At 44.3% G+C, this 27,474-nt stretch overlaps 2 protein-coding genes across 10 annotated transcripts in view; one reads left to right on the plus strand and one right to left on the minus strand.

The window, feature by feature from the left end:
- Positions 1–1,887, minus strand: part of TRIP4 (thyroid hormone receptor interactor 4) — a 74,666-nt gene extending 72,779 nt beyond the window's left edge. For 2 of the 3 annotated variants that reach the window (XR_008657683.2, XM_055278167.2), the window contains exon 1: positions 1,717–1,848. Coding sequence is in view for 2 of the 3 variants with exons in the window: in XM_055278167.2 (XP_055134142.2) it covers positions 1,717–1,817 (101 nt within the window). In the remaining variant the exon portion in view is untranslated. Of the gene's footprint in view, positions 1–1,716 lie in introns of all 3 variants that reach the window. The other variant, XM_055278166.2, reaches the window with a different exon arrangement.
- Positions 1,854–25,762, plus strand: PCLAF (PCNA clamp associated factor). Of its 7 annotated transcripts, none has more exons than XM_063638996.1 (5): positions 1,854–2,218; positions 8,140–8,526; positions 8,813–8,893; positions 12,976–13,138; positions 25,276–25,762. In XM_063638996.1, exons 2-5 carry the CDS (start codon positions 8,481–8,483, stop codon positions 25,319–25,321), a joined length of 336 nt encoding a protein of 111 aa, XP_063495066.1. In that variant the 5' UTR covers positions 1,854–2,218; positions 8,140–8,480; the 3' UTR covers positions 25,322–25,762. The 7 variants fall into 7 exon arrangements, with proteins under 7 accessions (XP_063495066.1, XP_063495065.1, XP_055134157.1 ...); XM_063638995.1 differs by having other exon boundaries at positions 8,154–8,526; XM_063638998.1 differs by lacking the exon at positions 1,854–2,218 and adding an exon at positions 20,558–20,595 and having other exon boundaries at positions 8,241–8,526.
- The last annotated feature ends 1,712 nt before the right edge of the window (positions 25,763–27,474 follow it).

A 27,474-nucleotide genomic window follows, 5' to 3' on the forward strand; every position in this document is an offset into this window, starting at 1 on the left:
CTGGGGATAAGGGCTTGAGCCATCTCCCAGGGCCTCAAAAAAATCCATTAAAATAACCTACTTTGTCTCCTTGCCAAAAGTCTATTTTCTCTGAAACTCAGAAACTCATCTTCCTACAAAAGCCCTAGAACTGCAATTTAGGTTTCAGCATCAGTGACCAAGGAATCAAATTAAGGAACACTTTCAGTTCTTTGATCGAGTCCCATTTTTGTAGTTTTCTCCCCTGCCTGAACACTTTGGACCTCCACCTCTGTCTATTCCTTAGTTCTCGGGTGAAAGTCATCCTTTCCAATAAACCTTCCGAGTTTTTAAAATCTTAATAAGGATCCTTTATTTTGTGTTCCAACAAGCCCCTTCACTTCCCCAACCTTAGCACTCATCAACGAAGGGGAACCCAACTATCTTGTCTTTGTTACCCCACCACCTGGCGTGTAACAGTAGCGCAACAAATGTTCTTTAATCAGTTGAAAGCAGATATTAAGTCATGTTCACCATCTCCATTTCATAGGAGTCATAAAGCATGATAAACTCTACTAATGATTCATCTTATAAATGAAGAAACCAGGGTACAGAGAGAAAAATTAAGCTGTCCTGGGTTCTAAAACAGGTAAACGACAACAGAATACAGAACCTCAGACTCCAGAGTCAGAAGCTATTTGTACTCTACCACGCTGCTTCCACTTAAATTCTAGGTTCTATTGACACAGCTGATCCTGTTGGCTCTACTGACACAACTCAGACTGGGCCAACTAAAATGTTCAGAGTATATCTGGGTGCGGTGGCTCATGCCTGTAATCCCAGTACTTTGGGAGGTCGAGGCAGGCGGATCACTTGAGGTCAGGAGCTGGAGACTAGCCTGGCCAACATGGTGAATCCCTAACTCTACTAAAAATTTTTAGGCCGGGCGCGGTGGCTCAAGCCTGTAATCCCAGCACTTTGGGAGGCCGAGGCGGGCAGATCACGAGGTCAGGAGATCGAGACCATCCTGGCTAACACAGTGAAACCCCATCTCTACTAAAAATACAAAAAATTAGCCGGACGTGTTGGCGGGCGCCTGTAGTCCCAGCTACTCGGGAGGCTGAGGCAGGAGAATGGCATGAACCCGGGAGGCGGAGCTTGCAGTGAGCCGAGATCGCGCCACTGCACTCCCGCCTGGGAGACAGAGCAAGACTCCGTCTCAAAAAAAAAAAAAAAAAAATTTTTTTTTAAATTAGCCGGGTGTGGTGGTGCGTGCCTGTAATCCCAGCTACTTGGGAGGCTGAGGCAGGTGAATCACCTGAACCCGGAAGGCGGAGGCTGCAGTGAGCCAAGATCACGCCACCGCACTCCAGCCTGGGCGACAGAGACTCCGTCTCAATAATAACAATAATAATAATAAATAAATAAAAGAGTAAGGAGTTCAAAGTTAGGAAATACAGTTGGACCTGCCCCTCCTCTCTAGAAAGGAAACTGGTTCTGGGACAGCCTTGCAGTTCTAATTATTACAGATTGGGCATGTTCCCAGGAAAAAAGCCCGACCGTCAGATTGTGGAGCCGAACACCCTATTCCAGAAACTAAACTACAAAGGTGGAGGCCAAAATTCGACGCCTACAGACTACAGACTGCAGCCCCTTTATCATATTTCTCTTAACTTTTCAGTCCTCCCCGCTTCCCGGTTCGCTCAGGCAGTGCACATCCCAGAGTTCCTTCCCCGCTTGGACCCGAACGGTTCTCACTGAATGATCTCCTCGCTGACATCCAGGCCGAAAGTCTTCCGCAACTGCTGGGTGCACCAGTGCACCAGCGGCTCCCCGGACACCGCCCCAGCCACCGCCATCTTCCCCAGCCGGAACCAGCTGAGCTGCAAAAGCCCCACGTCCTGCACCGGACTAGTTCCCTTCGCAACACCAACCTCGCTCACGCGGGTTCCGCCTGCTTGCACCGCCCCTGAAGGTCGCACCGCCTCCAGTGCAGATCCCGCCCATCTGTGCGCCTCCTGCTTCTTCCTGCTTCCTTGTCTACTTCCTTGTGCCCACCGGAGTCGAGCTCCGTCTGCGTGATTCTTGCCAGTCGCTAAACGTAGGACTCGAGGAAGGCCGTTGGCAATTCTGCTGAGAAGACAGTGCAAGTGCCTATAAAAATGACAGTTTAGGGGGAAAACAAACCAATACCCGGAAAGCTGAGAGGCCAGCTTTTTAATCGTTATGGTTTTATGTAAAATAAAACAGCACGTGGAAGGTATTGTAAGCGCTGTTTTTGCACTGGTGGTGGTTTTAATTTTTTAATTAATTAATTTAATTAATTTATTTATTTATTTTGAGACGGAGTCTCGCACTGCCGCCCAGGCTTGAGTGCAGTGGCATGATATCGGCTCACTGCAAGCTCCGCCTCCTGGGTTCACGCCATTCTCCTGCCTCAGCTGGGACTACAGGCACCCGCCACCACGCCCGGCTAATTTTTTTTTTTGTATTTTTAGTAGAGACGGGGTTTCACGTGTTAGCCGGGATGGAGTGTTTATTTTTAATATCCCCCGTAGTCGACTACTAGATTCACGCCGCTAAAACTTCTATTTTATTTTTTGAGCCATGCATTTTCCAGGAGAGCCAAGACAACTCAGCAAGCTCGAGGGGAAAAAACAGTAAAACAGGAGTTGGAATTTGGCTTTGAGGACTTTCCGTATGAGTTCTCAACCAAAAATGACCGTATTTAAGGGGCGTCTGCAATTCCCTATCCCGCTAAGACAATGGGCTGGGAAAAATTTAGCCAAACTTTTCTGGAGATCATAATGTCTTCTCATTCATTTCTGGCTTTTTGTGGCATTTACAGGTTAAAAGTTCTTCATTTCTACTAGCCTGTTTAGACTAAGTGGTCACATTAAATTGGCAGCTGTTGTACCTTTTTGCTAGAGTTTTCATTGACGTAAATATTATAATTAAAATCATAAGTGTATTGGCTGGGCGCAGTGTCTCATGCCTGTAATCCCAGCGCTTTGGGAGGCCGAGGCGGGAGGATCACTGGAGCGCACACGGACACACACACACTGGACGCGGTGGCTCATGCCTGTAATGCCAGCGCTTTGGGAATCAGAGGCAAGAGGATCACTTGAGCCCAGGAGTTCCGGACCAGTCAGGGCAACATAAGGAGAATCCTCATCTCTACAAAAATGAAAAAAATTAGCCTGGCATGGTGGCACATGCCTGTAGTCTCAGCTACTTGAAAGGCTGAGGTGGGAGGATCACTTGGGCCTGGAAGGTCGTTTGGAGTGAGCCCTGATTGCAGGACTGCACTCCAGCCTGGGCGACAGAGCAAGGCCTTGTTACAAAAACAAAACAAAACCTCATAAGTGTATTGGTTTACATTCCATTTAGATTGTCGTAGATATCATTAATTTGGAAAGCATATGATTTTCCAGGGGTTTTTTTTTTAAGAAAAAGACAAAATACTCTGTGAATGTTTATTAATTATGGGTACAAGTTTTGTTTCTTTGTAAAACTCCACTATATTTAATAATAATTGTAAGGTATCAAAGTCATTTATCTGTTTATTTATTCAGTCCCTGTGTTAGGGTTCTCCAGAAAGACAGACCCAATAGGATAGATAACAGATAGCTATAGATACAGATCTATGAGGAGATTTTTAGGGAATTGGCTCAGGAAATTATGGAGACTGAAAAGTCCCATGACAGGCCATCTGCAAGCAGGAGACCCTGGAATGCTGGTAGCTGGCTCAGTCCAAGTTGTGAAACCTTCAAGTCTCAAGGCGGAGGGCCTGGAGTTCTGATGTCTGAGAGCAGAAGTCTGAGAAGAGTGTCTCAGCTCCAGAAGGAAGAAATATTTTTTCTCACCTTTTTTGTTCTGGGTCCTCAGTCAATTGGATGGTGCCCACTCACATTGAGAGCAGATCTGCCCCACTCAGTCCACTGACTTACATGCCAGTCTCCTTTGGAAATACCCTCAAAGGCACCCAGAAGTAATGCTTTACAAGTTATCTAGATATTTCTTTTTCTTTTCTTTCTTTTTTTCTTTTTTTGAGATGGAGTTTCCTCTTGTTGGCCAGGCTGGAGTGCAATAGTGCAATCTTGGCTCACCACAACCTCCGCCTCCCGGGTTCAAGAGATTTTCCTGCCTTAGCTTCCCGAGTAGCTGGGATTACAGGCATGTGCCACCACGCCCAGCTAATTTTGTATTTTTAATAGAGACGGGGTTTCTCCACCTGACTTTAGGTGATCCTCCCACCTCGGCCTCCCAAAGTGCTGGGATTACAGGCCCTGTAGGTATTTCTTAATCTGGTCAAATTGACACCTAAAATTAACCATAACAGTCTCCATAACTAAAACATTAAGTGCTTGAAGGCAGAGACTATGACTTAATTTTTTTCGTATAATATAATTCCGTATGTCATACATGTTATGATAAGTACGTCCTCCAGAATAACATAGGTGGCTGGGTACCGTGGCCCACACCTGTAATCTCAGCATTTTGGGAGGCTGAGGTGAGAGGATTGGTTGAGCTTGGAAATTCGAGACCAGCCTGGGCAATATGGGGAGACCCTGTCTCTACAAAAAAACCTAAAAATTAGCTAGGTGTGGTGGCAAGCACTTGTATTCCCAGTTACTTGGAAGAGGATCACCTGAGCTCAGGAGGTGAGGCAGCAGTAAACTGTGATCACACCACTGCACTCTAGCCTGCGTGACAGAGTGAGAGAAAAAAAGGCATTCTTTTCTCATAAGTCATATGTTAATTATGATGTAATTATAATGCAATTTATTATTACTATCATTTGTTAAATTACATTTCTGTCTGAGCAATGCAAGCACACCCATTTAGCAAGACTTAAAGATCTCTTTTTTCTTTTCTTTTTTGAGACATTCTTGCTCAGTCACCCAGGCTGGAGTGCAATGGCGTGAACTGGGCTCACTGCAACCTCCACCTCCCAGGTTCAAGCGATTCTCCTGCCTCAGCCTCCCAAGTAGCTGGGATTACAGGCACCAGCTATCATGCTTGGCTAGTTTTTGTATTTTTGTAGAGATGGGTTTTCACCATTTTGGCCAGGCTGGTCTCGAACTCCTGACCTCAGTTGATCTACCTGCCTCTGCCTCCCAAAGTGCTGGGATTATAAGCATGAGCCACCGCGCCGGCCAAGATTTTCTTTGGTATAAATGTAGGCAGGCCAGTTGCAGTGGCTCACACCTGTAATCCCAGTACTTTGGGGGACCGAGGCAGGCAGATCACCTGAGGTCAGGAGTTCAAGAGCAGCCTGGCCAGCATGGTAAAACCCTGTCTCTACTGAAAATACAAAAGTTAGCTGGATGTGGTGGCACATACCTGTAATCGCAGCTACGTGGGCGGCTGAGGCATGAGAATTGCTTGAACCAGGAGACAGAGGTTGCAGTGAGCTGAGATCGTGCCACTGCATTCCAGCCTGGATGACAGAGTGAGACTCTGTCTCAAAATTAATAAATAAAATAAATAAATTTAGGCAGAAATTGTATTGATACATACTGTAACTTTTCTTAATGCCCTAGGCCTTTGAAATTTTCAGGTTCATTCCACACCACTCTCTGTGTTTTATTTCATTATAAAAATTGTGTTTAATTGCTTCTGCAAAGCAAACATTTCAATGAAGAACTTTTACCAGGCATCAGCACTTTTTTCTTTTTTCTCTAACATGCATTCTTCATCATCATCATTGGTGTTAAAATGACAAACATGCAAACAAAAACAAACACACAACTATAGTAATATGTAGACTGCCCCCGGGTGGAAATGTATATTTGATACTCTTTCTGGCAACTTGCTTGGCAGGTGGGCAAGGAGAAAAGACTATCATATTCTTTCTGCAGGAATCTGGAATATGAGTTCAAATTAAGTAACTCAGACCTATGTAGAAGCCACTTAAACTGAAAAGGAAATAATGGCATTTAAGAACCACTGTGCTGGCCGGGTGCAGTGGCTTACACTTGTAATCCCAGCACTTTGGGAGGCGAAGGCGGGCAGATCACTTGAGGTCAGGAGTTTGAGACCAGCCTGGCCAACATGGTGAAACCCTGTCTCTACTGAAAATACAAAATTAGCCGAGTGTGCTGGCACGTGTCTGTAATCCCAGCTACGTGGGAGGCTGAGGCAGGAGAATTGCTTGAACCCGGGAGGCAGAGATTGCAGTGAGGCAAGAACACGCCACTGCATTCCAACCTGGGCGAAGAAGCGAGACTCCGTCTCAAAAAAAAAAACACCACTGTGCAAGTAGATGAGCCATGAGGACAAAAAACAAAGGAATGCCCTGTGTCTTGTGGATTTTTCCGGTTGATTTGGCTGTAACCTTAGATACCAAGGTTAAGACAAAACTACAGGTAATTGCCAATACATTTTCTTTTCTTTTTTTTTTTTTGTTTTGAGACGAAGTCTCGCTCTGTCGCCCAGGCTGGAGTGCAGTGACGCAATCTCGGCTCACTGCAAGCTCCGCCTCCCGGGTTCATGCCATTCTCCTGCCTCAGCCTCTCCGAGTAGCTGGGACTACAGGCGCCCGCCACCACGCCCGGCTAATTGGCTAATTTGTTGTATTTTTAGTAGAGAGGGGGTTTCACCGTGGTCTCGATCTCCTGACCTCGTGATCCGCCCGCCTCAGCCTCCCAAAGTGCTGGGATTACAAGCGTGAGTCACCGCGCCTGGCCTTGCCAATACGTTTTCTATTATTGTGTTAATTTAACCTGTTGCCTAGATTCCTTAAATCTATGTTACAGAATGCAGTTGTTGATTCTGTTAAAGTACTGAGTAGCCTAATTTTATTTTAAGTTCAAGCAATTCACTGGAGAGAATTAATGCTGTGTTTACACTTCAAGTGAGCCTTTCAAGTGAGCATTTAACAGAATACATCCCAAGGCAAGTTCCTCTGATCCTGTTTTTTGTTGTTGTTTTTAGAGACAGAGTCTCGCCCTGTCGCCCAGGCTGGAGTGCGGTGGTGTGATCTTGGCTCACTGCAACCTCCACCTCCCGGGTTCAAGGAATTCTCCTGCCTCAGCCTCCCGAGTAGCTGGGACTACAGGCACACGCTGCCACTCCCGGCTAATTTTTTATTTTTTATTTTTATTTTTATTTTAGTAGAGACTGGGTTTCACCGTGTTGCCCAGGCTGGTCTGGAACTCCTGAGCTCAGGCAATCCGCCCACCTCGGCCTCCCAAAGTGCTAGGATTACTGGCGTGAGCCACCACGCCTGACCGATTCTGTTTTATGTATAGTATTTAGAGAGTGAAAATCACTCCCCAGGGGTGTTGTGAGTAATTAGAAGGTAAGCATAAAGATAGAAAAAAATTATGACCCTTTATCCCAGAGTTATGCTCACTGTGTGCCAGGGATGTGGTCTTACCACATTTGGCAGGGTCTTTTTGTTTCGTTTCGTTTCTTTTCCTTGCCTTGCCTTGCTTTTCTTTTCTTTCTTTCTTTTTTTTTTTTTTTTTTTTTTTGAGACAGGATCTCGCTCTGTCGCCCAGGCTGGAGTGCATGGTGCGATTATGGCTCACTGCACCCTCTCCCTCCTAGGCACAAGCAATCTCCCATCTCCTGAACTGAAGCCATCCTCCCACCTCAGCCTCCCGAGTAGTTGGGATTACAGGAACATGCCACTGCACCCGGCTAATTTTTGTATATTTTTTGTAGAGACGGGTTTCACCATGTTGGTCAGGCTGGTCTCAAACTCCTGGGGTCAAGCGATCTGCCCGCCTCGGTCTCTCAAAGTGCTGGGATTACAGCCATGAGTCCCCGCTCCCGGCAGATTTGGCAGATTATTTAGGAGCTCTGAGACCATTCAGTTCTCAGGAAGACGTTTTATTAGTTTCTTTTTATGTGTGTATGTATATACAGTCCCCCTAGTTTTTGTTTAGTCTCACATCATCCTAAAGACATTTAAGAAAACCCTTGTAAACAAGTTGTATTAGCTTCCTTTTCCCCATTCCATAAATTGTTTTAGTATGGATGCTGTACAGAGTTCATGCCTGGGGTACTAAAGGAAAGTTCTTAAGTTCTTTTAATTTTGATTTGCATCAAAAAGTCCTCTTAATTTCAGGTTTCACCTCCAGGAGTCAATCCTTATGGACTTAAGGCTATAATAACTTTTGAAGATAGTTTGTAATTCGCTGTCTTTGCTGGGTTTTCTTTTCTAAGCAGGCTCATTTCTCTAGTTCAGAAACTTAGCACCCACTTATCGGGTACCCCCGGAGAGTCCTGGTACCGCCCACCTGGGGCGCCTACGAATCCTAGGCCTTTGCGTGTTGATGGACGGATCTGCGCTGCAAGAAGCCTCGCCGCTGTCACCACTGGGCATTGGCAATTGGTTCAGGGGGAACGGCGCGGAACCAATGGGAGCGGTGGCTCGGGAGAGTCCTTGGAGCGCGCGGGAAAGAGACCAATATAAACTGTGGCGGGATAGTTTTCGGGTCCTTGTCCAGTGAAACACCCTCGGCTGGGAAGTCAGTTCGTTCTCTCCTCTCCTCTCGTCTTGTTTGAACATGGTGCGGACTAAAGCAGACAGTGTTCCAGGCACTTACAGAAAAGGTGAGGCGATCGAGTGTGGTACTGGAGGGCGGGGGAGTCCTCCCGGCAGCCCGGCCGCGGGCGACAGACGCCAGAGGTCCCCCTGGGCCCTGTGCGCCAAACTCATCTAGCTAGCCAGGGAGCAGCCGCCCGGCCCCTTTACCTAGAAGAAGAAGTCGCAGGGGCAGGGTAAGGTTATCCTACTGTTCTGGATCGCCAGGCTCTCCTCTCCAAGCCACTGGGTCCAGGACTCGGTGTCCGAACCCTCCTGCCCGTTCTGAACACCCTCTTTTTCCTCTCTTCACAGTGGTGGCTGCTCGAGCCCCCAGGAAGGTGCTTGGTTCTTCCACCTCTGCCACTAATTCAACATCAGTTTCATCGAGGAAAGGTAAGAAGAGCCCTCCTAAAGTTAGGGGATCAGGCCTGGCACCTGCAAGCCCCTGGCTTGCCATGAATTTCTTTTTCTTGAGGTACTCACGCCCGAATTTCTTCCTTGCCCCGTGATATAATAAGAGAGGCTGGGCCTTTTGGCCGGCTAGGGTAGAGGTGGGGGGGAGGTATCATGGAAGAGAATCTCAAGCCTTGGAGTTAAGGACCGACACAGCTTCTTTTCAAGCCTATTTTTCTTTTCTTTTCTTTTTTTAGACAGGGTCTCACTTTGTCGCTCAGGTTGGAGTGCAGTGGTGCAATCACTGGTCACTACAGCCTCCACTTATGGGGCTTAAGCAATCCTCCTACCTCATCCTCCAAAGTAGCTGGGACTACAGGTGCATGCCACCACGCCGGGCTTTTTTTTCTATTTTTTGTAGAGACGGGGGTCTCACTATGTTGCCTAAGCTGGTCTCAAACTCCTGGGCTCAAACAATCCTCCTACTGGGATTACAGGCATGAGCCACCACAGCCAGCCTATCAATTTTTGTTTTTTGGCTTAGTATTTTCCTTTTTTTGTCTTCCTTTCTTTCTTTCTTTTTTTTTTGAGACAGAGTCTTGCACTGTTGCCCAGGCTGGAGTGCAATGGTGTGATCTTGGTTCACTGCAACCTCCGCCTCTCGGGTTCACACGATTCTCCTGCCTCTGCCTCCCGAGTAGCTGGGATTACAGGTGCATGCCACCACACCCGGCTAATTTTTTTATATTTTTAGTAGAGATGGGGTTTCGCTATGTTGGCCAGACTGATCTCAAACTCCTGACCTCGCGATCCGCCTGCCTCAGCTTCCCAAAGTGATGGGAACACAGACGTGACCCACCACGCCCGGCTATTATTTTTCTTAATATTGACAGAGGCTATTTAAGTATTGTTAGAGGCTATTTAAAAGCCCCGTTATTAGATTAAGGGTTTGAACAATCGTTGACAGTGCTGAGTGCTCATTGCAATGTCTACTAAGCTTTAATAAAAATGTTTTTGTTTTTGTTTGCTTGTTTTTCGTTTCTTCCTTACTCTTTGTTTGTTTGTTTGTTTGAGTATGATGTCTGTGGGTTTTCTCCAACTTTGCAGCTCCTAATACTGTCTTTGGGAGAGTAGGAGTGAAACCCGGCAAGGGAAATAGCTTCACGCTGCTCCTTCTGTGCGTGGAGTAGATGAGAAAATGCCCTACCATCTGGTGCCTCATTCCTTTCAGTAGGAAATTTGGCAGACAGGGAGATTAACGCTACAAGATTTAATTAAGAACGTAAAGAGGAACACTGTTTAGGACTTCATAGGTTTTGAAGTCAATTCAAATTTCTCCCTATTCGAAAAATTTCATTAGAAAACATTTACTATTTCTATCTCTTCAGATAAAAGGAAATAGAAGTTGATGATTTTTTTTAGAGTAACTTATACCCTGTACCACTTGACTAAGTTTCTTTTTCTTTTCTTTTTTCTTTTTCTTTTTCTTTTTTTTTTTTGAGACGGGGTCTCACTCTGTTGCCCAGGCTTGAGTGCAGTGGTGCAATCACAGCTTACTGCAGATTTGACCCCAGGGCTCAAATGATCCTCCCACTTCAGGCTCTTCCCAAGTAGCTGGGACTCAGGCACATGCCACCACACGCCTGCCTAATTTTTGTGTTTTTTGTAGAGACGGGGTTTCATCACATTGCCCAGGCTGGTCTCGAACTCCTGGGCTGAAGCAATCCTCCCGCCTCAGCCTACCAAAGTACTGGGATTACAGACATGAGCCACCATGCCTGGCCTGATGAAATTTCATTAGAGCTGCGTCCCATTGTCTGGTCCACTGTTGAATCACCACAGCCAACTAAATAGGCCCTTACTGAATATATGTTGAATAAATGCATCCTTTAAGGCATTTAAAAAATCTCTATTTTTAATCTGAATAATTGAATGTATGAAATGGGTAATATCCTTATTTTAAAGATAAGGAAATTTAATCTCTGGTTATATAACTTGATAAAGGTCACACAACTAAATCAGCGGAGTTGGGTTTGAATCTGTTGCTGCCATATATATATATATATATATATATATATATATATATATATATATACATATATATATATTTTTTGAGACAGAGTCTCGCTCTGTCACCTAGGCTGGAGTGCAGTGGCATGACCTCGGCTCACTGCAACCTCCGCCTCCTGGGTTCAACTAATTCTTCTACTTCAGCCTCCTAAGTAGCTTGGATTACAGGCATGCGCCACCACGCCTGGCTACATTTTGTATCTTTAGTGGAGACAGGGTTTCACCATGTTGGCCAGGCTGCTCTCGAACGCCTGACCTCATGATCCAACTGCCTCGGCCTCACAAAGTGTTGGGATTACAGGTGTGAGCCACCGTGCCCAGCTGCTGCTGTATGTTTTCTAGTAGTAAAAGCATTCCTGTAAGGTTCCTTTGGGAAAATTATGAACCAAAAGATCACTATCTTTTATATGCCATTCCTTCTTTTGGAGGCGAAGGCGGGAGGGTTGCCTCAGCCAGGAGTTTGAGACCAGCCTGGACAACGTGGCAAAACCCCATTGCTATTTTTATAAATGTAAATAAATAAATAAGTACAAACAATATAACTTCAGAGTCTATATGGAAACAACTTTTGTAAGCATTCTTTAACAACTAGAGTTGTTAAAGCAAATGTTTTAGCTTAAAGCAAAAGATTTGCAGTAACTGAATAATTTGTTCCTGGTCATTATTTTATAAAAAGGCAAGAATTTTCCCTCAATTTCTCCTTATATTACTGTTGAAAAATAACCAGGAATTGGCTGGGCAGGGTGGCTCATGCCTGTAATCCCAGCACTTTGGGAGGCCAAGGTGGGCGGATCATGAGATCAGGAGATCGAGACCATCCTGGCTAGCATGGTGAAACCCTGTCTCTACTAAAAATACAAAAAATTAGCCAGGCGTGGTGGCGAGCGCCTGTAGTCCCAACTACTAGGGAGGCTGAGGCAGGAGAATGGCGTGAACCCAGAAGGCGGAGCTTGCAGTGGGCCGAGATCGTGCCACTGCACTCCAGCCTGGGTGACAGAGCGAGACTCTGTCTGCCCCCACAAAAAAAGCAAAAACAAAACAAAACAAAAATTAGCTGGGCGTGGTGGCGGGCACCTGTAATCCCTGCTACTCAGGAGGCTGAGGCAGGAGGATCCCTTGAATCCGGGAGGCGGAGGTTACAGTAAACCAAGATTGCGCCACTGCACTCCAGCCTGGATGACAGAGCTAGACTCTTAAAAAAAAAAAAAAAACCCCCACCAGGAATTGGACTTCTCTTATGAACTGAAAAGGAGCCAGGTGCTTTGAAAAATGGAATCTACTTTTGTGGAGACTTCCACATTGCCTCTTATATGTGCTTTAACTAAATGACCTTAATAAGTAAAATGTTGGCACTTTATACTACATGGTCCTATCTTATATTAGGAAAAAGTGTGTCAAACTTCAGTATGTCAGTACATACAAGAATATATATATATATATATTTTTATTTGAGACAGAGTCTCGCTCTGTTGCCAGACTGGAGTGTGCAGTGGCGTAATCTCGGCTCACTGCAACCTCCGACTCGCTGGTTCAAGCGATTCTCCTGCCTCAGCCTCCCAAGTAGCTGGGAATACAGGCACGTGCCATCACACCCAGCTAATTTATGTATTTTTAGTAGAGACGGGGGTTTCACCATGTTGGCTAGGTTGGCCTCGAACTCCTGACCTTGTGATCCACCCTCCTCAGCCTCCCAAAGTGCTGGGATTACAGGCGTGAGCCACTGTGCCCGGCAAGAGTATTTGAATAGCTCTGCTTGTGGACAAAATATAAACATATTTTTCAGTTGTAAAAATTCTGTTACTACTGTTATTGCTAAGATAACCATCACACTGAGTTTATTGGTGGAATACAGCTTTATTGTGTCATATTTTCTAATTCTTTAAGTTGTATATCTTAAATAAAGATTATTTAATACCTTTGAGAATTTGATGTTAAAGAAGGAATTAAGTTGTTTAAGGAATGGCGATTGTATTATTAGTACTTATCTAGTTCCATCTGTTTATATTTTACAGCTGAAAATAAATATGCAGGAGGGAATCCCGTTTGCGTGCGCCCAACTCCCAAGTGGCAAAAAGGAATTGGAGAATTCTTTAGGTTGTGCCCTAAAGATTCTGAAAAAGAGAATCAGATTCCTGAAGAGGCAGGAAGCAGTGGATTAGGAAAAGCAAAGAGAAAGTAAGTTTTTATATTCTGGAATATAAAGAAAATATTTATCTCACGCCTGTAATCCCAGCACTTTGGGAGGCCGAGGTGGGAGGATCACTTGAGGCCAGGTGTTCAAAACCAGCCTGTCCAACATGGTGAAACCCTGTCTCTACTAAAAATACAAAATTAGCTGGGCACGATGGTATACACCTGTGGTCCTAGCTATTTGGGAGGCTCAAACAAAAGAATTGCTTGGTGCAGCAAACCACCATGCACACATATACCTATATAACAAACTTGCATGTTCTGCACATGTATCTCATTTTCACGCCACTGCACTCCAGCCTGGGGGACAGAGTGAGACTCCGTCTCAAAAAAAAAAATTAATTAATTAATTAATAAAGAAAATATCTTGAAAATAAAGGACAAATAGGATATTGAGTCAAGTTTCTCTTCAAGCTCATAAGAAAATGCAAAAAAAGTTTTTTTTTTTTTTTTTTTGAGACGGAGTCTCGCTCTTTCACCCAGGCTGGAGTGCAGTGGCGTGATCTCGGCTCACTGCAGGCTCTGCCCCCCGGGGTTCACGCCATTCTCCTGCCTCAGCCTCCCACGTAGCTGGGACTACAGGCGCCTGCCACCTCGCCCGGCTAATTTTTGTATTTTTAGTAGAGACGGGGTTTCACCGTGTTAGCCAGGATGGTCTCGATCTCCTGACCTCGTGATCCGCCCACCTCGGCCTCCCAAAGTGCTGGGATTACAGGCGTGAGCCACCGCGCCCAGCTGCAAAAAAAAGTTTTTTAAAACTTCTACTAATTTCTTATTATAACTCACTCCCAAATTTCTTTCTTTTTTTTTTTTTTTTTCGAGATGGAATCTTGCTCTGTTGCCCAGGCTGGAGGGCAGTGGCTCACTGCAACCTCTGCCTCCCAGGTTCAAGCAATTTTCCTGCCTCAGCCTCCCAAGTAGCTGGGATTACAGGCACGCGTCACCACGCCCAGCTAATTTTTGTATTTTTAGTAGAGACAGGGTTTCACCTTGTTGGCCAGGCTGGTCTTGAACTCTTGACTTCGTGATCTACCCACCTTAGCCTCCCAAAGTACTGGGATTACAGGCGTGAGCCACTGCATCCAGCCAGCAAATTTCATACATTAGTAAAAAGTATTCTTTTTACTCTTCCCAATCTCTCAAAGAGGATCAGTTCCCATTCACATAAGTGCTATGTCATTAACCATGAACTTAGTGTATTGAGTCTTTAATTTTTACTGTCTTTTTCCTTTATGCTTTTCTTACAAGGCAATTTCCTTGTTGGCTTATATACCTTGAATTCCATTAATCCTGCCCCTTAAAAACTACCAGTTCAACTTCCACAAGAAATATATAACCAGGCTGTGTGCGGTGGCTCATGCCTGTAATCCTAGCACTTTGGGAGGCTACAGTGGGCAGATCGCTTGAGCTCAGGAGTTCCAGACCAGCCTGGGCAACATGGTGAAACCCCTTCTCTACCAAAAGGGTGGTGGCACCGCCTATAATCCCAGCTACTCGGGAGGCTGAAGTGGGAGAATCGCTTGACCCTGGGAGAGATGAAGGTTGCAGTGAGCCGAGATCCTGCCACTGTACTCCAGCATGGGTGGCAGAGTGAGGACCTGTCTCAAAAATAGGCTGGGCACAGTGACTCACCCCTGTAATCCCAGCACTTTGGGAGTCCAAGGCAGGCAGATCACAAGAATGGGAAATCGAGACCATCCTGCAACATGATGAGACCCCGTCTATACTAAAAATACAAAATATTAGCCGGGCGTGGTGGCATGTGCTTGTAATCTCAGCTACTCAGGAGGCTGAGGCAGGAGAATTGCCTGAACCTGAGAGGTGTTGCTCGTAGTGCGCTGAGATCGCACCACTGCACTCCAGCCTGGGGGACAGAGCGAGACTCTATCTCAAAAAAAATCAAGTAAAATAAAAATAAAAAATATGACCAATATGGAAAAGTTGGAAAATACAGAAATCCCCATCACCTAGAACCAACCAAGACTAATACCATGGTGTATTGTCTTTACAACTTCTCTGTAAGTACGTAAGAATAGTGAAAAACAAAAAGTAGAGAAAAACTACACACACCAAACTTGGTGTGCAACCTTTAAAAAAAAAGTTTTTGAGTTTCATCCGTTGTATTTCATGAATATCTCATTCCTTTTTTCTTTCTTTCTTTCTTCCTTTTTTTTTTTTTTTTTATATGGAGGTCTCACTCTGTCACCCAGGCTGTAATGCAGTGACCCAATCTTCGCTCACTTCAACCTCTGCCTCCTGGGTTCGATTGATTCTCCCACCTCAGCCTTCCGAGTAGGTGGAATTATAGGCATGTGCCATGGAGTTCAGCTAATTTTTTGTATTTTTGGTAGAGATGAGGTTTCACCACGTTGCCTAGGCTGGTCTCAAACTCCTGAGCTCAAGTAATCCACTTGCCTTGGCCTCCCACTGTGCTGGGATTACAGGCATCAGCTGCCACACCTGGCCAGTGTGCAAACTTGTTTTTTTTTTTTTTTGAGACGGAGTTTCGCTCTGTTGCCCAGGCTGGAGTGCAGTAGTGCAATCTTGGCTCACTGCAACCTCCACCTCCCGGGTTCACACCAGTCTCCTCCCTCAGCCTCCCAAGTAGCTGGGACTACAGGCGCCCGCCACCACGCCCGGCTAATTTTGTTGTATTTTTAGTAGAGACGGGGTTTCACCGTGTTAGCCAGGATTATCTCAATCTCCTGACCTCGTGATCTGCCCGCCTCGGCCTCCCAAAGTGCTGGGGATTACAGGCGAGAGCAACTACACCCAGCAACAAACTTTTTAAGAAGCTAATTAAGGCCAGGCACGGTGGCTCACGCTTGTGATCCCAGCACTTTGGGAGGCCGAGGCGGGCGGATCACGAGGTCAGGAGATCGAGACCACGGTGAAACCCCGTCTCTACTAAAAAATACAAAAAAATTAGCCGGGCGTGGTGGCAGGCACCTGTAGTCCCAGCTACTTGGAGAGGCTGAGGCAGGAGAATGGCGTGAACCCGGGAGGCGGAGCTTGCAGTGAGCCGAGATCACGCCACTGCACTCCAGCCTGGGCGACAGAGCGAGACCCAAAATTCTGGATACAAAAGTACAATCTTTACTGTGTAAATACATGTATATGTACTATATGAAAATGTACCAAACATAAATAATGCTTATCTCTGAGTAAAAACCTCTTCTCATACTCTGTGCTAATAACTTTTCACAAAAAATATGCATCACTTTTAAGAATCAAGAAAAATTTCTGAAGGTCATATGGGACAGAAAAAAAAAAACAAGGGAAAAATCATGCCACTTGGGAAAAAAAGATTCGAAGCCTGCCTTTTTATAGATTTGTAATTAATAAGGTACAGGCTTTCTTTTTTTTTTTTTTTTTTGAGAGGGAGTCTCGCTCTGTCGCCCAGGCTGGAGTGCAGTGGCGCAATCTCGGCTCACTGCAAGCTCCGCCTCCCGGGTTCACGCCATTCTCCTGCCTCAGCCTCTCCGAGTAGCTGGGACTACGGGCGCCCGCCACCACGCCCGGCTAATTTTTTGTATTTTTAGTAGAGACGGGGTTTCACCGTGGTCTCGATCTCCTGACCTCGTGATCTGCCCGCCTCGGCCTCCCAAAGTGCTGGGATTACAAGCGTGAGCCACCGCGCCCAGCCCTAAGGTCCAGGCTTTCTAAGCAACTTAAATGTTTTGTTTCAAAACAAAGTATTTGCCTGGATATAGGAGGAAAGGGAGTGATGTCACTCCCTTTATGATGCCCCTTGAATATAAGACCCTACTTGCTATCTCCCCTGTACCAGCCAGGAGCCACCCATCCTCCAGCACACTGAGCAGCAAGCTGGACACACGGCACCCTGATCCAAATGGGTAAGGGGATGGTGGCGATGCTCATTCTGGGTCTACTACTTCTGGCGCTGCTCCTACCCGTGCAGGTTTCTTCATTTGTTCCTTTAACCAGCACGCCGGAAGCTACTGCAGCCGAGACCACAAAGCCCTCCAACAGTGCCCTACGGCCTACAGCCAGTCTCCTTGTGGTCTTGCTTGCCCTTCTACATCTCTACCATTAAGAGGCAGGTCAAGAAAGAGCTACAGTTCTCCAACTCATACTCTAAAACCGAATCAAAATGGTGCCTAGAAGTTCAGTGTGGCAAGGAAAAAAACCAGGTCTTCATCAAGTCTACTAATTTCACTCCTTATTAACAGAGAAACGCTTGAGAGTCTCAAACTGGACTGGTTTAAAGAGCATCTGAAGGATTTGACTAGATGATAAATGCCAATATTAAATCTGTTGGAGTTTCATGTATAAGACGGAGGAGAAAGACAACATCAAAAATTAGTTAACAAGCTATGGAATGGAGATTCAGTTTTCATTTTAGTTCGTTAAATCTACAAGGCTGTAAAATGATTAGGTAATATAAAAAGCTTCCATGATTCTATTTATTATATATGTGCATTGGAAGAAACTACCAGATGTTACTATAAATATTCTATGTATTGTTTCAGCCATCCTAATTTAATGCTGATATGCTCTAGATTTACATTGCTAAGTTTTTACTCTTCTCTTGGGTACTTAACTCTGTTTCTTTTGTTTGTTTGTTTTGAGAAGGAGTCTCACTCTGTCACCCAGGCTGGTGTGCAGTGGTGCCATCTTGGCTCACTGCAACCTTCACCTCCTGGGTTCAAGCATTTTCATGCCTTTCTTGAGTAACTGGGATTACAGGCACCTGCCACCACACCCAGCTAATTTTTGTATTTTTAGTAGAGATGGGATTTCACCATGTTGGCCAGGATGGTCTCGATCTCCTGACCTCGTGATCTGCCTGCCTCGGCCTCCCAAAGTTCTGGGATTACAGGCGTGAGCCACTGCACCTGGCCAAGGGCACTTAACTCTTTAGGGCTTTAGTTGGATTTGCCATTGCATTTGACTTTCTTTTTTTTTTTTTGAGACAGAGTCTCGCTCTGTCGCCCAGGCTGGGGTGCAGTGGTGCAATCTTGGCTCACTGCAAGCTCCGCCTCCTGGGTTCACGCCATTCTCCTGCCTCAGCCTCCCCAGCAGCTGGGACTACAGGCGCATGCCACCACGCCCGTCTAATTTTTTGTATTTTTAGTAGAGACGGGGTTTCACCGTGTTAGCCAGGATGGTCTTGATCTGCTGACCTTGTGATCCACCCACCTTGGCCTCCCAAAGTGCTGGGATTACAGGCGTGAGCCATTGCACCTGGCCCTGCATTTTACTTTCTATGTGGTAATTGAAGTATGCCAGAGCAATGATAGACTGGCATCTACTCCAAATCTAAGCATAACTAATTCTTGCATATACACTTAAAAGTGAAATAGTAGGCATTTCCTATCACCCATTCCAATTCAACAAGAATGCCAGATGTAGTTACCACACTTAACTGGATTCCAAAAATTAGAAGTGTATTGACTTCAACTAATTTTAAAATAGTGCCTTTTTATCTTTGTATATGTCAAATAATTTTCACAACTTAAAAACTGATTTTTTTGTGTGCAGGAGGTGGGTTAAAATTAAAATCTCCTTTGAAGGCATAGTTGATTAATCTTGAAATTAAGGCTGGGCGCGGTGGCTCACGCCTGTAATCCCAGCACTTTGGGAGGCCGAGGCGGGCAGATCATGAGGTCAGGAGATCGAGACCATCCTGGCTAACACGGTGAAACCCCGTCTCTACTAAAAATACAAAAAATTAGCCGGGTGAGGTGGCGGGCACCTGTAGTCCCAGCTACTCGGGAGGCTGAGGCAGGAGAATGGCGTGAACCCTGGGGAGCGGAGCCTGCAGTGAGCCGAGATCGCGCCACTGCACTCCAGCCTGGGCGACAGCGAGACTCTGTCTCAAAAAAAAAAAAAAAAAAAGAAAAGAGGTGACTTTGTATATGTTGAATAATTTTTACAACTTAAAAATTGACCATTTTTTGTGCAGGAGGTAGGTTAAAAAAGTTGACCTGGGCCAGGTGCTGTGGCTAATGCCTGTAATTCCAGCACTTTGGGAGGCCAAGGTGGGCGGATCACTTGAGGCCAGGAGTTTGAGGCCATCCTGGCGAACATGGTGAAACTCGGTCTCTACTAAAAATACAAAAATTAGCTGGGTGTGGTGGCACACACCTGTAATGCCAGCTACTCAGGAGGCTGAGGCATGAGAATCACTTGAACCCTGGAGGTGGAGTGAGCCAAGATTGCGCCACTGCACTCCAGCCTGGGTGACAGAGCCAGACTCTGTCTCAAAAAAAATTGATCTGTTTTGAAGTCATATTTGATTAATCTTGAAATTAAGCGGTGGGCTGGGCGTGGTGGCTCACACCTATAATCCCAGTACTTTGGGAGGCCAAGGCGGGCGGATCACCTGAGGTCAGGAGTTCGAGACCAACCTGGCCAAACTGGTGAAACCCCATCTGTACTAAAAATACAAATATTAACTGGGCGTGGTGGTGAGTGCCTGTAATCTCAGCTACTCAGGTGGCTGAAGCAGGACAATCACTTGAACTCAGGAGGCAGAGGTTGCAGTGAACCGAGATCATGCTACTGCACTCTAGCCTAGCCTGGGCAACAGAGTGAGACTTCGTCTCAAAAAAAAAAAAAAAAAAGCCAAGTGCTGTGGCTCACGCCTGTAATCCCAGCACTTTGGGAGGCCAAGGCGGGCGGATTACGAGGTCAGGAGATCAAGACCATCCTGGCTAACACAGTGAAACCCTATCTCTACTAAAAATACAAAAAATTAGCCGGGCATGGTGGCAGGCGCCTGGAGTCCCAGCTACTCGGGAGGCTGAGGCAGGAGAATGGCGTGAACTCGGGAGGCGGAGCTTGCAGTGAGCCGAGATCGCGCTACTGCCCTCCAGCCTGGGTGACAGTGCTAGACTCCGTCTCAAAAAAAAAAAAAAAAAGAGCATGAAATAAGCAGAATAACAAATCTGGTTCTGTATTTGCAAAGTGAAGACCAGAAATTTGTCTGCATTAAATTCACAAAACATTTCTGTAAATACTTAAAATAAAAAAAAAAACAACTTTATGAGTCCGATGAGCTACATTTGGGACACTTTCTATAATTAGTCAATATTTTTAGATAGAGGCCGGGCGCGGTGGCTCACGCTTGTAATCCCAGCACTTTGGGAGGCCGAGGCGGGCGGATCATGAGGTCAGGAGATCGAGACCACGGTGAAACCCCGTCTCTACTAAAACTACAAAAAACTTAGCCGGGCGTGGTGGCGGGCGCCTGTAGTCCCAGCTACTCGGAGAGGCTGAGGCAGGAGAATGGCGTGAACCCGGGAGGCGGAGCTTGCAGTGAGCCGAGATTGCGCCACTGCACTCCAGCCTGGGCGACAGCGAGACTCCATCTCAAAAAAAAAAAAAAAATATATATATATATATATATATATATATATATATATTTTTTTTTTTTAGATAGAGCCTGGGCCTAAGCATAAGTGGACTTGATTCTGGTAAGTAAAACTTTTACAACTGCCTTGATATATAGAAGCCTTTTTAGAAATAGACACTCCAGCCTGGGCGCGGTGACTTTTGCCTGTAATCTCAACATTTTGAAAGTCCAAGGCGGGTGGATCACCCGAGGTCGGGAGTTCGAGACCAGCCTGGCCAACACAGCGAAACCCCGTCTCTACTAAAAATACAAAAATTAGCTGGGCTTGGTGGCAGGCGCCCGTGATCCCTTCTACTCCGGAGGCTGAGGCAGGAGAATTGCTTGAACTCGGGAGGCGGAGGTTGCAGTGAGCCGAGATCATGCCATTGCACTCCAGCCTGGGCAACAGAGCGATAATCCGTCTCAAAAAAAAAAAAAAAAAGAAATATATACTCCATGGGGCCAGGCATGCCCAGCACTTTGGGAGACTCAACGGGGGAGGATTGCTTGAACTCAGGAGTTTGAGACCAGCTTGGGCAACATAATGAGACCATGTCTCTACAAAAAAAAAAAAAAAAAAATTAGCTGGGCATGGTGGCACACACCTGTAGTCCTGACTACTCTGGAGGTTAAGGTGGGAGTATCGCTTGAGCCCAGGCATTCGAGGCTGCAGTGAGTTATTGTGCCACTGAACTCCAGCCTGGGTGACAGAGCCAGATTGTGTTTCTATTAAAGAAAGGACACTCCATGAAATCTTTGGTTCACATGGTCACACACTGATGCTTAGTTGTTCCTGTATCCCATATGGCCATAGTAGCTTTAATAAGTCTTAAGGCAATATTTGCCGTCTTTAGAAACCTACATGGGAACAAGCAGATCCAACAGATCTCGACCTATGGTATGTGTGACTGAACAGTCCCTTTTGCTTCTTATTTGTACATTCTATATCTGTTACATCTGTTTTGGATTGTACATTGTATTTGGAATGGATTTTCATTGAACACAACTAGATAAAAATAGATGGCTGAAAGAGTAATTAAAACAAAGTATTTGACATGTGAAAGCATATAAAATATTAAGAATTATTCATTACAAAAATTAGCCAGGTATGGCGGCACATGCCTGTGATCTCAGCTACTGGGGAGGCTGAGATAGGAGAATCACTTGAACCTGGGAGGCAGAGGTTGCAGTGAGCCGAGATCACTGCACTCCAGCCTGGGCAACAAAGTGAGACTCTATCTCAAAAAAAAGAAATTATTCAGTACTGTTCATAAGCTCATTTAGTAAATGGTAATTGAGTGTCTATGATCCATGTTGTGAGATATTTAGCAGCAATTAAATCTTATGCTTTGTTGTTATATGACTATCATGATTTCTGGTTTCCATAAAAATCAACAACCAAAGGGATACTCTTTTTTTTTTTAGAGACAGAATTTTTTTTTTTTTTTTTGAGACAGGATTTTTTTTTTTTTTTTTTTTTTTTTTTTTTTTTTTTTTTTTTAGAGACAGGATTTTGCTCTGTTACTCATGCTGGAGTGCAGTGGTGATATCATAGCTCTTGTAGCCTTGACCTCTTGTACTCAAGCAATTTTCCCACTTCAGCTTCCTGAGTAGCTGGGATTATAGATGCATGCCATTGCTCCTGGCTAATTTTAAATTTTTAGTAGAGACCAGGCCTTGCTATGTTGCCTAGGCTGGTCTTGAACTCCTGGGCTCAAGCAATCCTAACACCTCAGCCTCCGAAAGTGTTGGGATTACGGGCCTGAGCCGTGATGCCTGGCCCCAAAGGGATACATTTTGGATAAAGCTTTTTAATAGGCTTGCTTTCCTGATCCAATAAATTTCTTCTAGTTTTCTGTCATTGTCTGGTACCATTCTTCCTCGGTCTTTTTTTCCAATAGGAACAAGCTGATAAGACTAGCTTTAGAATATATTTCAGATTTCTTGAATTACTTGTGGCTTACATTAAGGAAATAAAATATTTGGCAATATAGCCAAATGTGACTATAACACTGATCATCACAAGAATAAAACCTATATTATAGCCTTCCCACCATATGAAAAGAGATTACACATATATTCTCATAAAGAACTTTAATCCATGATATTATAAAATCTGTGACATAAACCTAGGTAATAGAGGTTTCTATTATTTCTTTAGGTGCTGTTCTTAGATTTGCCATTGTTTAGGAGCATTGTAATTACCCTTTTATTGAAATAATAAATGAGTTTATTAGAAGGACTTGTGATATAAACTCTCTATGGAATATGGTTATTCCCATGGCCTTATTTTTCTCCCAAAGGCAGGGTAAACTCCCAGCAGTTGCATGGGGGAAGAGTCAGAATCAAGAAAGACTATCTACTTAAACCTTTAACAGAGCTATGATGCCTAAAGTAAATCAGGCGCTTGCACAAAGGAAGTCTGGGTTATGATAATGTTCATTTGTTAATTTAATTTCCAGGAAAATACAATGAAGATATCTTTGTTATCTAATACTGAGTTAATGATAATCTTTTTTTGTTTTTGTTTTTGTTTTTGTTTTGAGACAGAGTTTTTTCTCTTGTTGCCCAGGCTGGAGTCCACCTCCTGGGTTCAAGCGATTCTCCTGCCTCAGCCTCCTGAGTAGCTGGGATTACAGGCACGCGTCACCATGCCCAGCTAATTTTTTTGTATTTTTAGTAGAGACAGGGTTTCATTATGTTGGCTAGACTGGTCTCGAACTCCTGACCTCAGATGATCCACCTGCCTTGACCTCCCAAAGTGCTGGGATTACAGGCGTGAGCCACCGCACCGGGCCAACGATGATCTTATACCAAATCTGAGTGCCTTCATTTTCACTTCCTTCTTTCACTACCTGGTTCTGCCCATCAAGGATTGCTGGATCCAATTTGAAAACCAAGAATTTTAGAGTAGATCTCACAAATCTTTGTCAGCTCTAATAAACCAAAAAAAAAAAAAAAGTAGTTTTTGATTAAGTTTTGAATTGACTTTTCCTCCATAAAAAGTGTAATGAGGCTGGGCACGGTGGCTCATGCCTGTAATCCCAGCACTTTGAGAGGCCAAGGCATGCGGATTATGAAGTCAAGAGATCAAGACCATCCTTGCCAACATGATGAAACCCTGTCTCTACTAAAAATACAAAAAAATTAGGTGGGCGTGGTGGCGCGTGCCTGTAGTCCCAGCTACTCCGGAGGCTAAGGCAGGAGAATCGCTTGAACCCAGGAGGCACGGGTTGCAGTGAGCCAAGATTGCACCACTGCACTCCAGCCTGGCGACAGAGCGAGACCCCATCTCAAAAAAACCTATAATGGGTACAAAATAACTTTGTTTTTTGTTTCGTTTTTTGGGGTTTTTTTGAGATGGAGTTTTGCTCTTGTTGCCCAGGCTGGAATGCAATGGTTCAGTTTTGGCTCACAGCAACCTCTGCCTCCTAGGTTCAAGTGATTCTCCTGCCTGAGCCTCCCAAGTAGCTGGGATTACAGGCACCTGCTACCATGCCCGGCTAATTTTTGTATTTTTAGTAGAGATGGGTTTCACCATGTTGGCCAGGCTGGTCTCGAACTTCTGACCTCAGGTGATCCACCCACCTCGGCCTCCCAAAGTGCTGAGATTAGAGGCGTGAGCTACAGGGCCCTGCCTGACTTTGGGATAATGTAAATTATTTTTCAAAAGCTACAACTATGCTATGCTAACAATTTTGGGGTTTTTCTTTTCTTCATTTTTGTTTTATTGACACAGAGACCTGCTCTGTTTCCCAGGCTGGAGTGCAGTGGCACAATCAATCATGGCTCACTGCAACCTTGAAGTGATCCTCCTGCCTCAGCCTCCTGAGTAGCTGGAACTATAGGCATGTGCCACCACAACCAACTAATTTTTTTTTTTTTTTAGACAGGGTCTCTGTCCCCCAGGCTGGAGTGTGCAATGGCACAGTCTCAGCTCACTTCAACCTCCACCCACCGTGCTCAAGCAATTCTCCTGCCTTAGCCTCCCAAGTAGATGGGATTACAGGCACACACCACCACTGCCCGGCTATTTTTGTATTTTTAGTAGAGATGGGGTTTCACCATGTTGGCTAGGCTCGTCTCGAATTCCTGACCTCAAATGTTCCACCCACCTTGGCCTCCCAAAGTGTTGGGATTACAAGCGTGAGCCACCAACCCCGGCCTGATTTTTTATTTTTTGTAGAGATGGGGTGTCACTAAGTTGCCCAGGTTGGTCTCAAACTCTTGGGCTCAAGCAATCCTCCTGCCTCATCCTCCCAAAGTGCTGGGATTATGAGTGTAAGTCACTGTGTCTGGCTAATTTGGGGTTTTTCCTAATTAGTTAATGTAATCACATGGTTCAAAAGAGTGTATATAGTCAAATGACAACTTGCTATATGTTTTCTCTGCTAAAGTGGATTGGTTAATTTTTTTACTTTTTATTATCACAAAGTTCTTGCTGATGGATTATATTGTTTATCAATCCATTTAATAACATGTTGAAATAATTTGCTATATAAATAGATTCTTTTTTAATAAAAATGACAACGTAGTCTAAAGGAGAAACACTAATTCTGCAAATTAACAGGCAAATAAATTGTTAAAAATTTTGTCGTGTTAATACTTGAAATTTGTAGGTGTTTGTTAATTAATGAAGTTTAATTTTCTTTCATTTCTAGTCATTAGACCAGATCTACTCCGGATTTACATAGGTTTGTAACTATTTTTTTCAAGCAGTTGATACTTGGATGGCTATTGATATTCTCTCTTCTTTCCACAGAGCATGTCCTTTGCAACCTGCTCACACAAATGATGAAAAAGAATAGAACTTTCTCATTCATCTTTGAATAACGTCTCCTTGTTTACCCTGGTATCCTAGAATGTAAATTTACATAAATGTGTTTGTTCCAATTAGCTTTGTTGAACAGGCGTTTAATTAAAAAATTTAGGTTTAAATTTAGATGTTCAAAAGTAGTTGTGAAATTTGAGAATGTAAGACTAATTATGGTAACTTAGCTTAGTATTCAATATAATGCATTGTTTGGTTTCTTTTACCAGATTAAGTGTCTTGTTCTTGCTAAAATCAAGTCATTGCATTGTGTTCTAATTACAAGTATGTTGTATTTGAGATTTGCTTAGATTGTTGTACTGCTGCCATTTTTATTGGTGTTTGATTATTGGAATGGTGCCATATTGTCACTCCTTCTACTTGCTTTAAAAAGCAGAGTTAGATTTTTGCACATTAAAAAAATTCAGTATTAACTAAACATTACTTACTCTACCCTTTTTTTGGCAAGGAGGACAAATACGCAATGTTGCGAAACCTTGGATGGATATCTTCTCTTTAAAAAAATGTAAAGATAATTTGGTCTTGAGGGTTTAAACGGTTGATAATGCCTCTATAACAACAATAAGAAAAAAGATAAAATACTAGGATAGAATCATGGTGGGCACAGTGGCTTCTCAGGAGGCTGAGGAGGGAGGTTTGCTTGAGTCCAGGAGTTGGAGACCAGCCCAGGCAACATAGCGAAACCCTATCTCTAAAAATATTTTTAAAAAGGCTGGGTGCAGTGGCTCACACCTGTAATCCCAGCACTTTGGGAGGCCGAGGCAGGTGGATCACCTGAGATAGGAGTTCAAGACCAGCCTGGCCAACATGGTGAAACTCTGTCTCTACTAAAAATGAAAAAATGAGCCAGGCATGGTGGCACATGCCTGTAATCCCAGCTACTCAGGAGGCTGAGGCAGGAGAATCCCTTGAACCTGGTAGGCGGAGGTTGCAGTGAGCCGAGATTGTGCCACTGCACTCCAGCCTGAACAACAGAGTGAGACAATGTCTTAAAAAAAAAAAAAAGAAAGAAAAGAAAAAAATATATATTTATATAGGAACAATAATAAAAAATTAGCCTGGCATGGTGGCATGCATAGTGGAACCAGATCCCATCTCTTAAAAGAAATTTTCCTAGGATTTGCATTTGATTTGCTATCATAAAATATAATTTTAAAGTTGGAAGTCAATATAACATGAAAGGCAAATCATGCCATAAACCCATAGGCATGGAAAAACTCCTAAGAGCTACTATGACATTTTTCAACATAACCAGAGGTATAATTGAAGAAGTGGGTATAATATTCCTCATCACACTTTTTGCAGCAGCCTGTTGTCAAAATTGATCATATTTTAGTAGGCATATTTTTCTGAAATATGTTTGTAATAAATGCATACTTATTTTTACAATACACTATCAATTTGTGTGCCTCCTAAAATTATTTTATTCTTTCCAAATACAAATCAGAGCATTGACCTGATTTTAACACCTTCCAAACTGTTTTGAGTCCTAATGATTGTAGATTATATTTTTTGCTTTGTCTTTTAGAGGTGGATATTATTAAACAGAATGTTACCGAATTGGGAGCCGAGTTTCTAAAATCCCAAGTACTTATTTGATAATTAAGTTTATTTTTTATTTTTTATTTATTTTTTTTTGAGACGGAGTCTTGCTCTGTCACCCAGCCTGGAGTGCAATGGTGCGATCTCGGCTCACTGCAAGCTCCGCCTTGCCGGTTCACGCCATTCTCCTGCCTCAGCCTCCTGAGTAGCTGGGACTACAGGCGTCCACCACCACGCCCGGCTAATTTTTTTTTTTGTATTTTTAGTAGAGACGGGGTTTCACCATGTTAGCCAGATGGTCTCGATCTCCTGACCTCGTGATCCGCCCGCCTCGGCCTCCCAAAGTGTTGGGATTACAGGTGTGAGCCACCGCGCCTGGCCTAATTAGGTTTATTTTTAAGGAGTAGTTTAAACAAAATATCTTAAAGTCAAGTTTTAATGGGTCTGACACTTGATTTGCTATTTTTCTTTTCTTTTTTTTTTTCTTTTTTAGATGGAGTCTCGCTCTGTCACCCAGGCCAGAGTGCAGTGGCATGATCTTGGCTCACAGTAACTTCTGCCTCCCAGATTTAAGCGATTCTCCTACCT

This window comes from Symphalangus syndactylus, chromosome 5 (assembly GCF_028878055.3).
Source record: "Symphalangus syndactylus isolate Jambi chromosome 5, NHGRI_mSymSyn1-v2.1_pri, whole genome shotgun sequence".
In the NCBI taxonomy this organism is placed as follows: Eukaryota; Metazoa; Chordata; class Mammalia; order Primates; family Hylobatidae; genus Symphalangus; species Symphalangus syndactylus.

Bases quoted from the DNA above. Each gene is read 5' to 3' on its own strand.
- PCLAF (XM_055278181.2), top strand. From the start codon at position 8,481: ATGGTGCGGACTAAAGCAGACAGTGTTCCAGGCACTTACAGAAAAG. The intron at 8,527-8,812 runs GTGAGGCGATCG...CTCTCTTCACAG, and splicing joins TCCAGGCACTTACAGAAAAG to TGGTGGCTGCTCGAGCCCCC. The intron at 13,139-16,943 runs GTAAGTTTTTAT...CCCCTGTACCAG, and splicing joins TTAGGAAAAGCAAAGAGAAA to CCAGGAGCCACCCATCCTCC.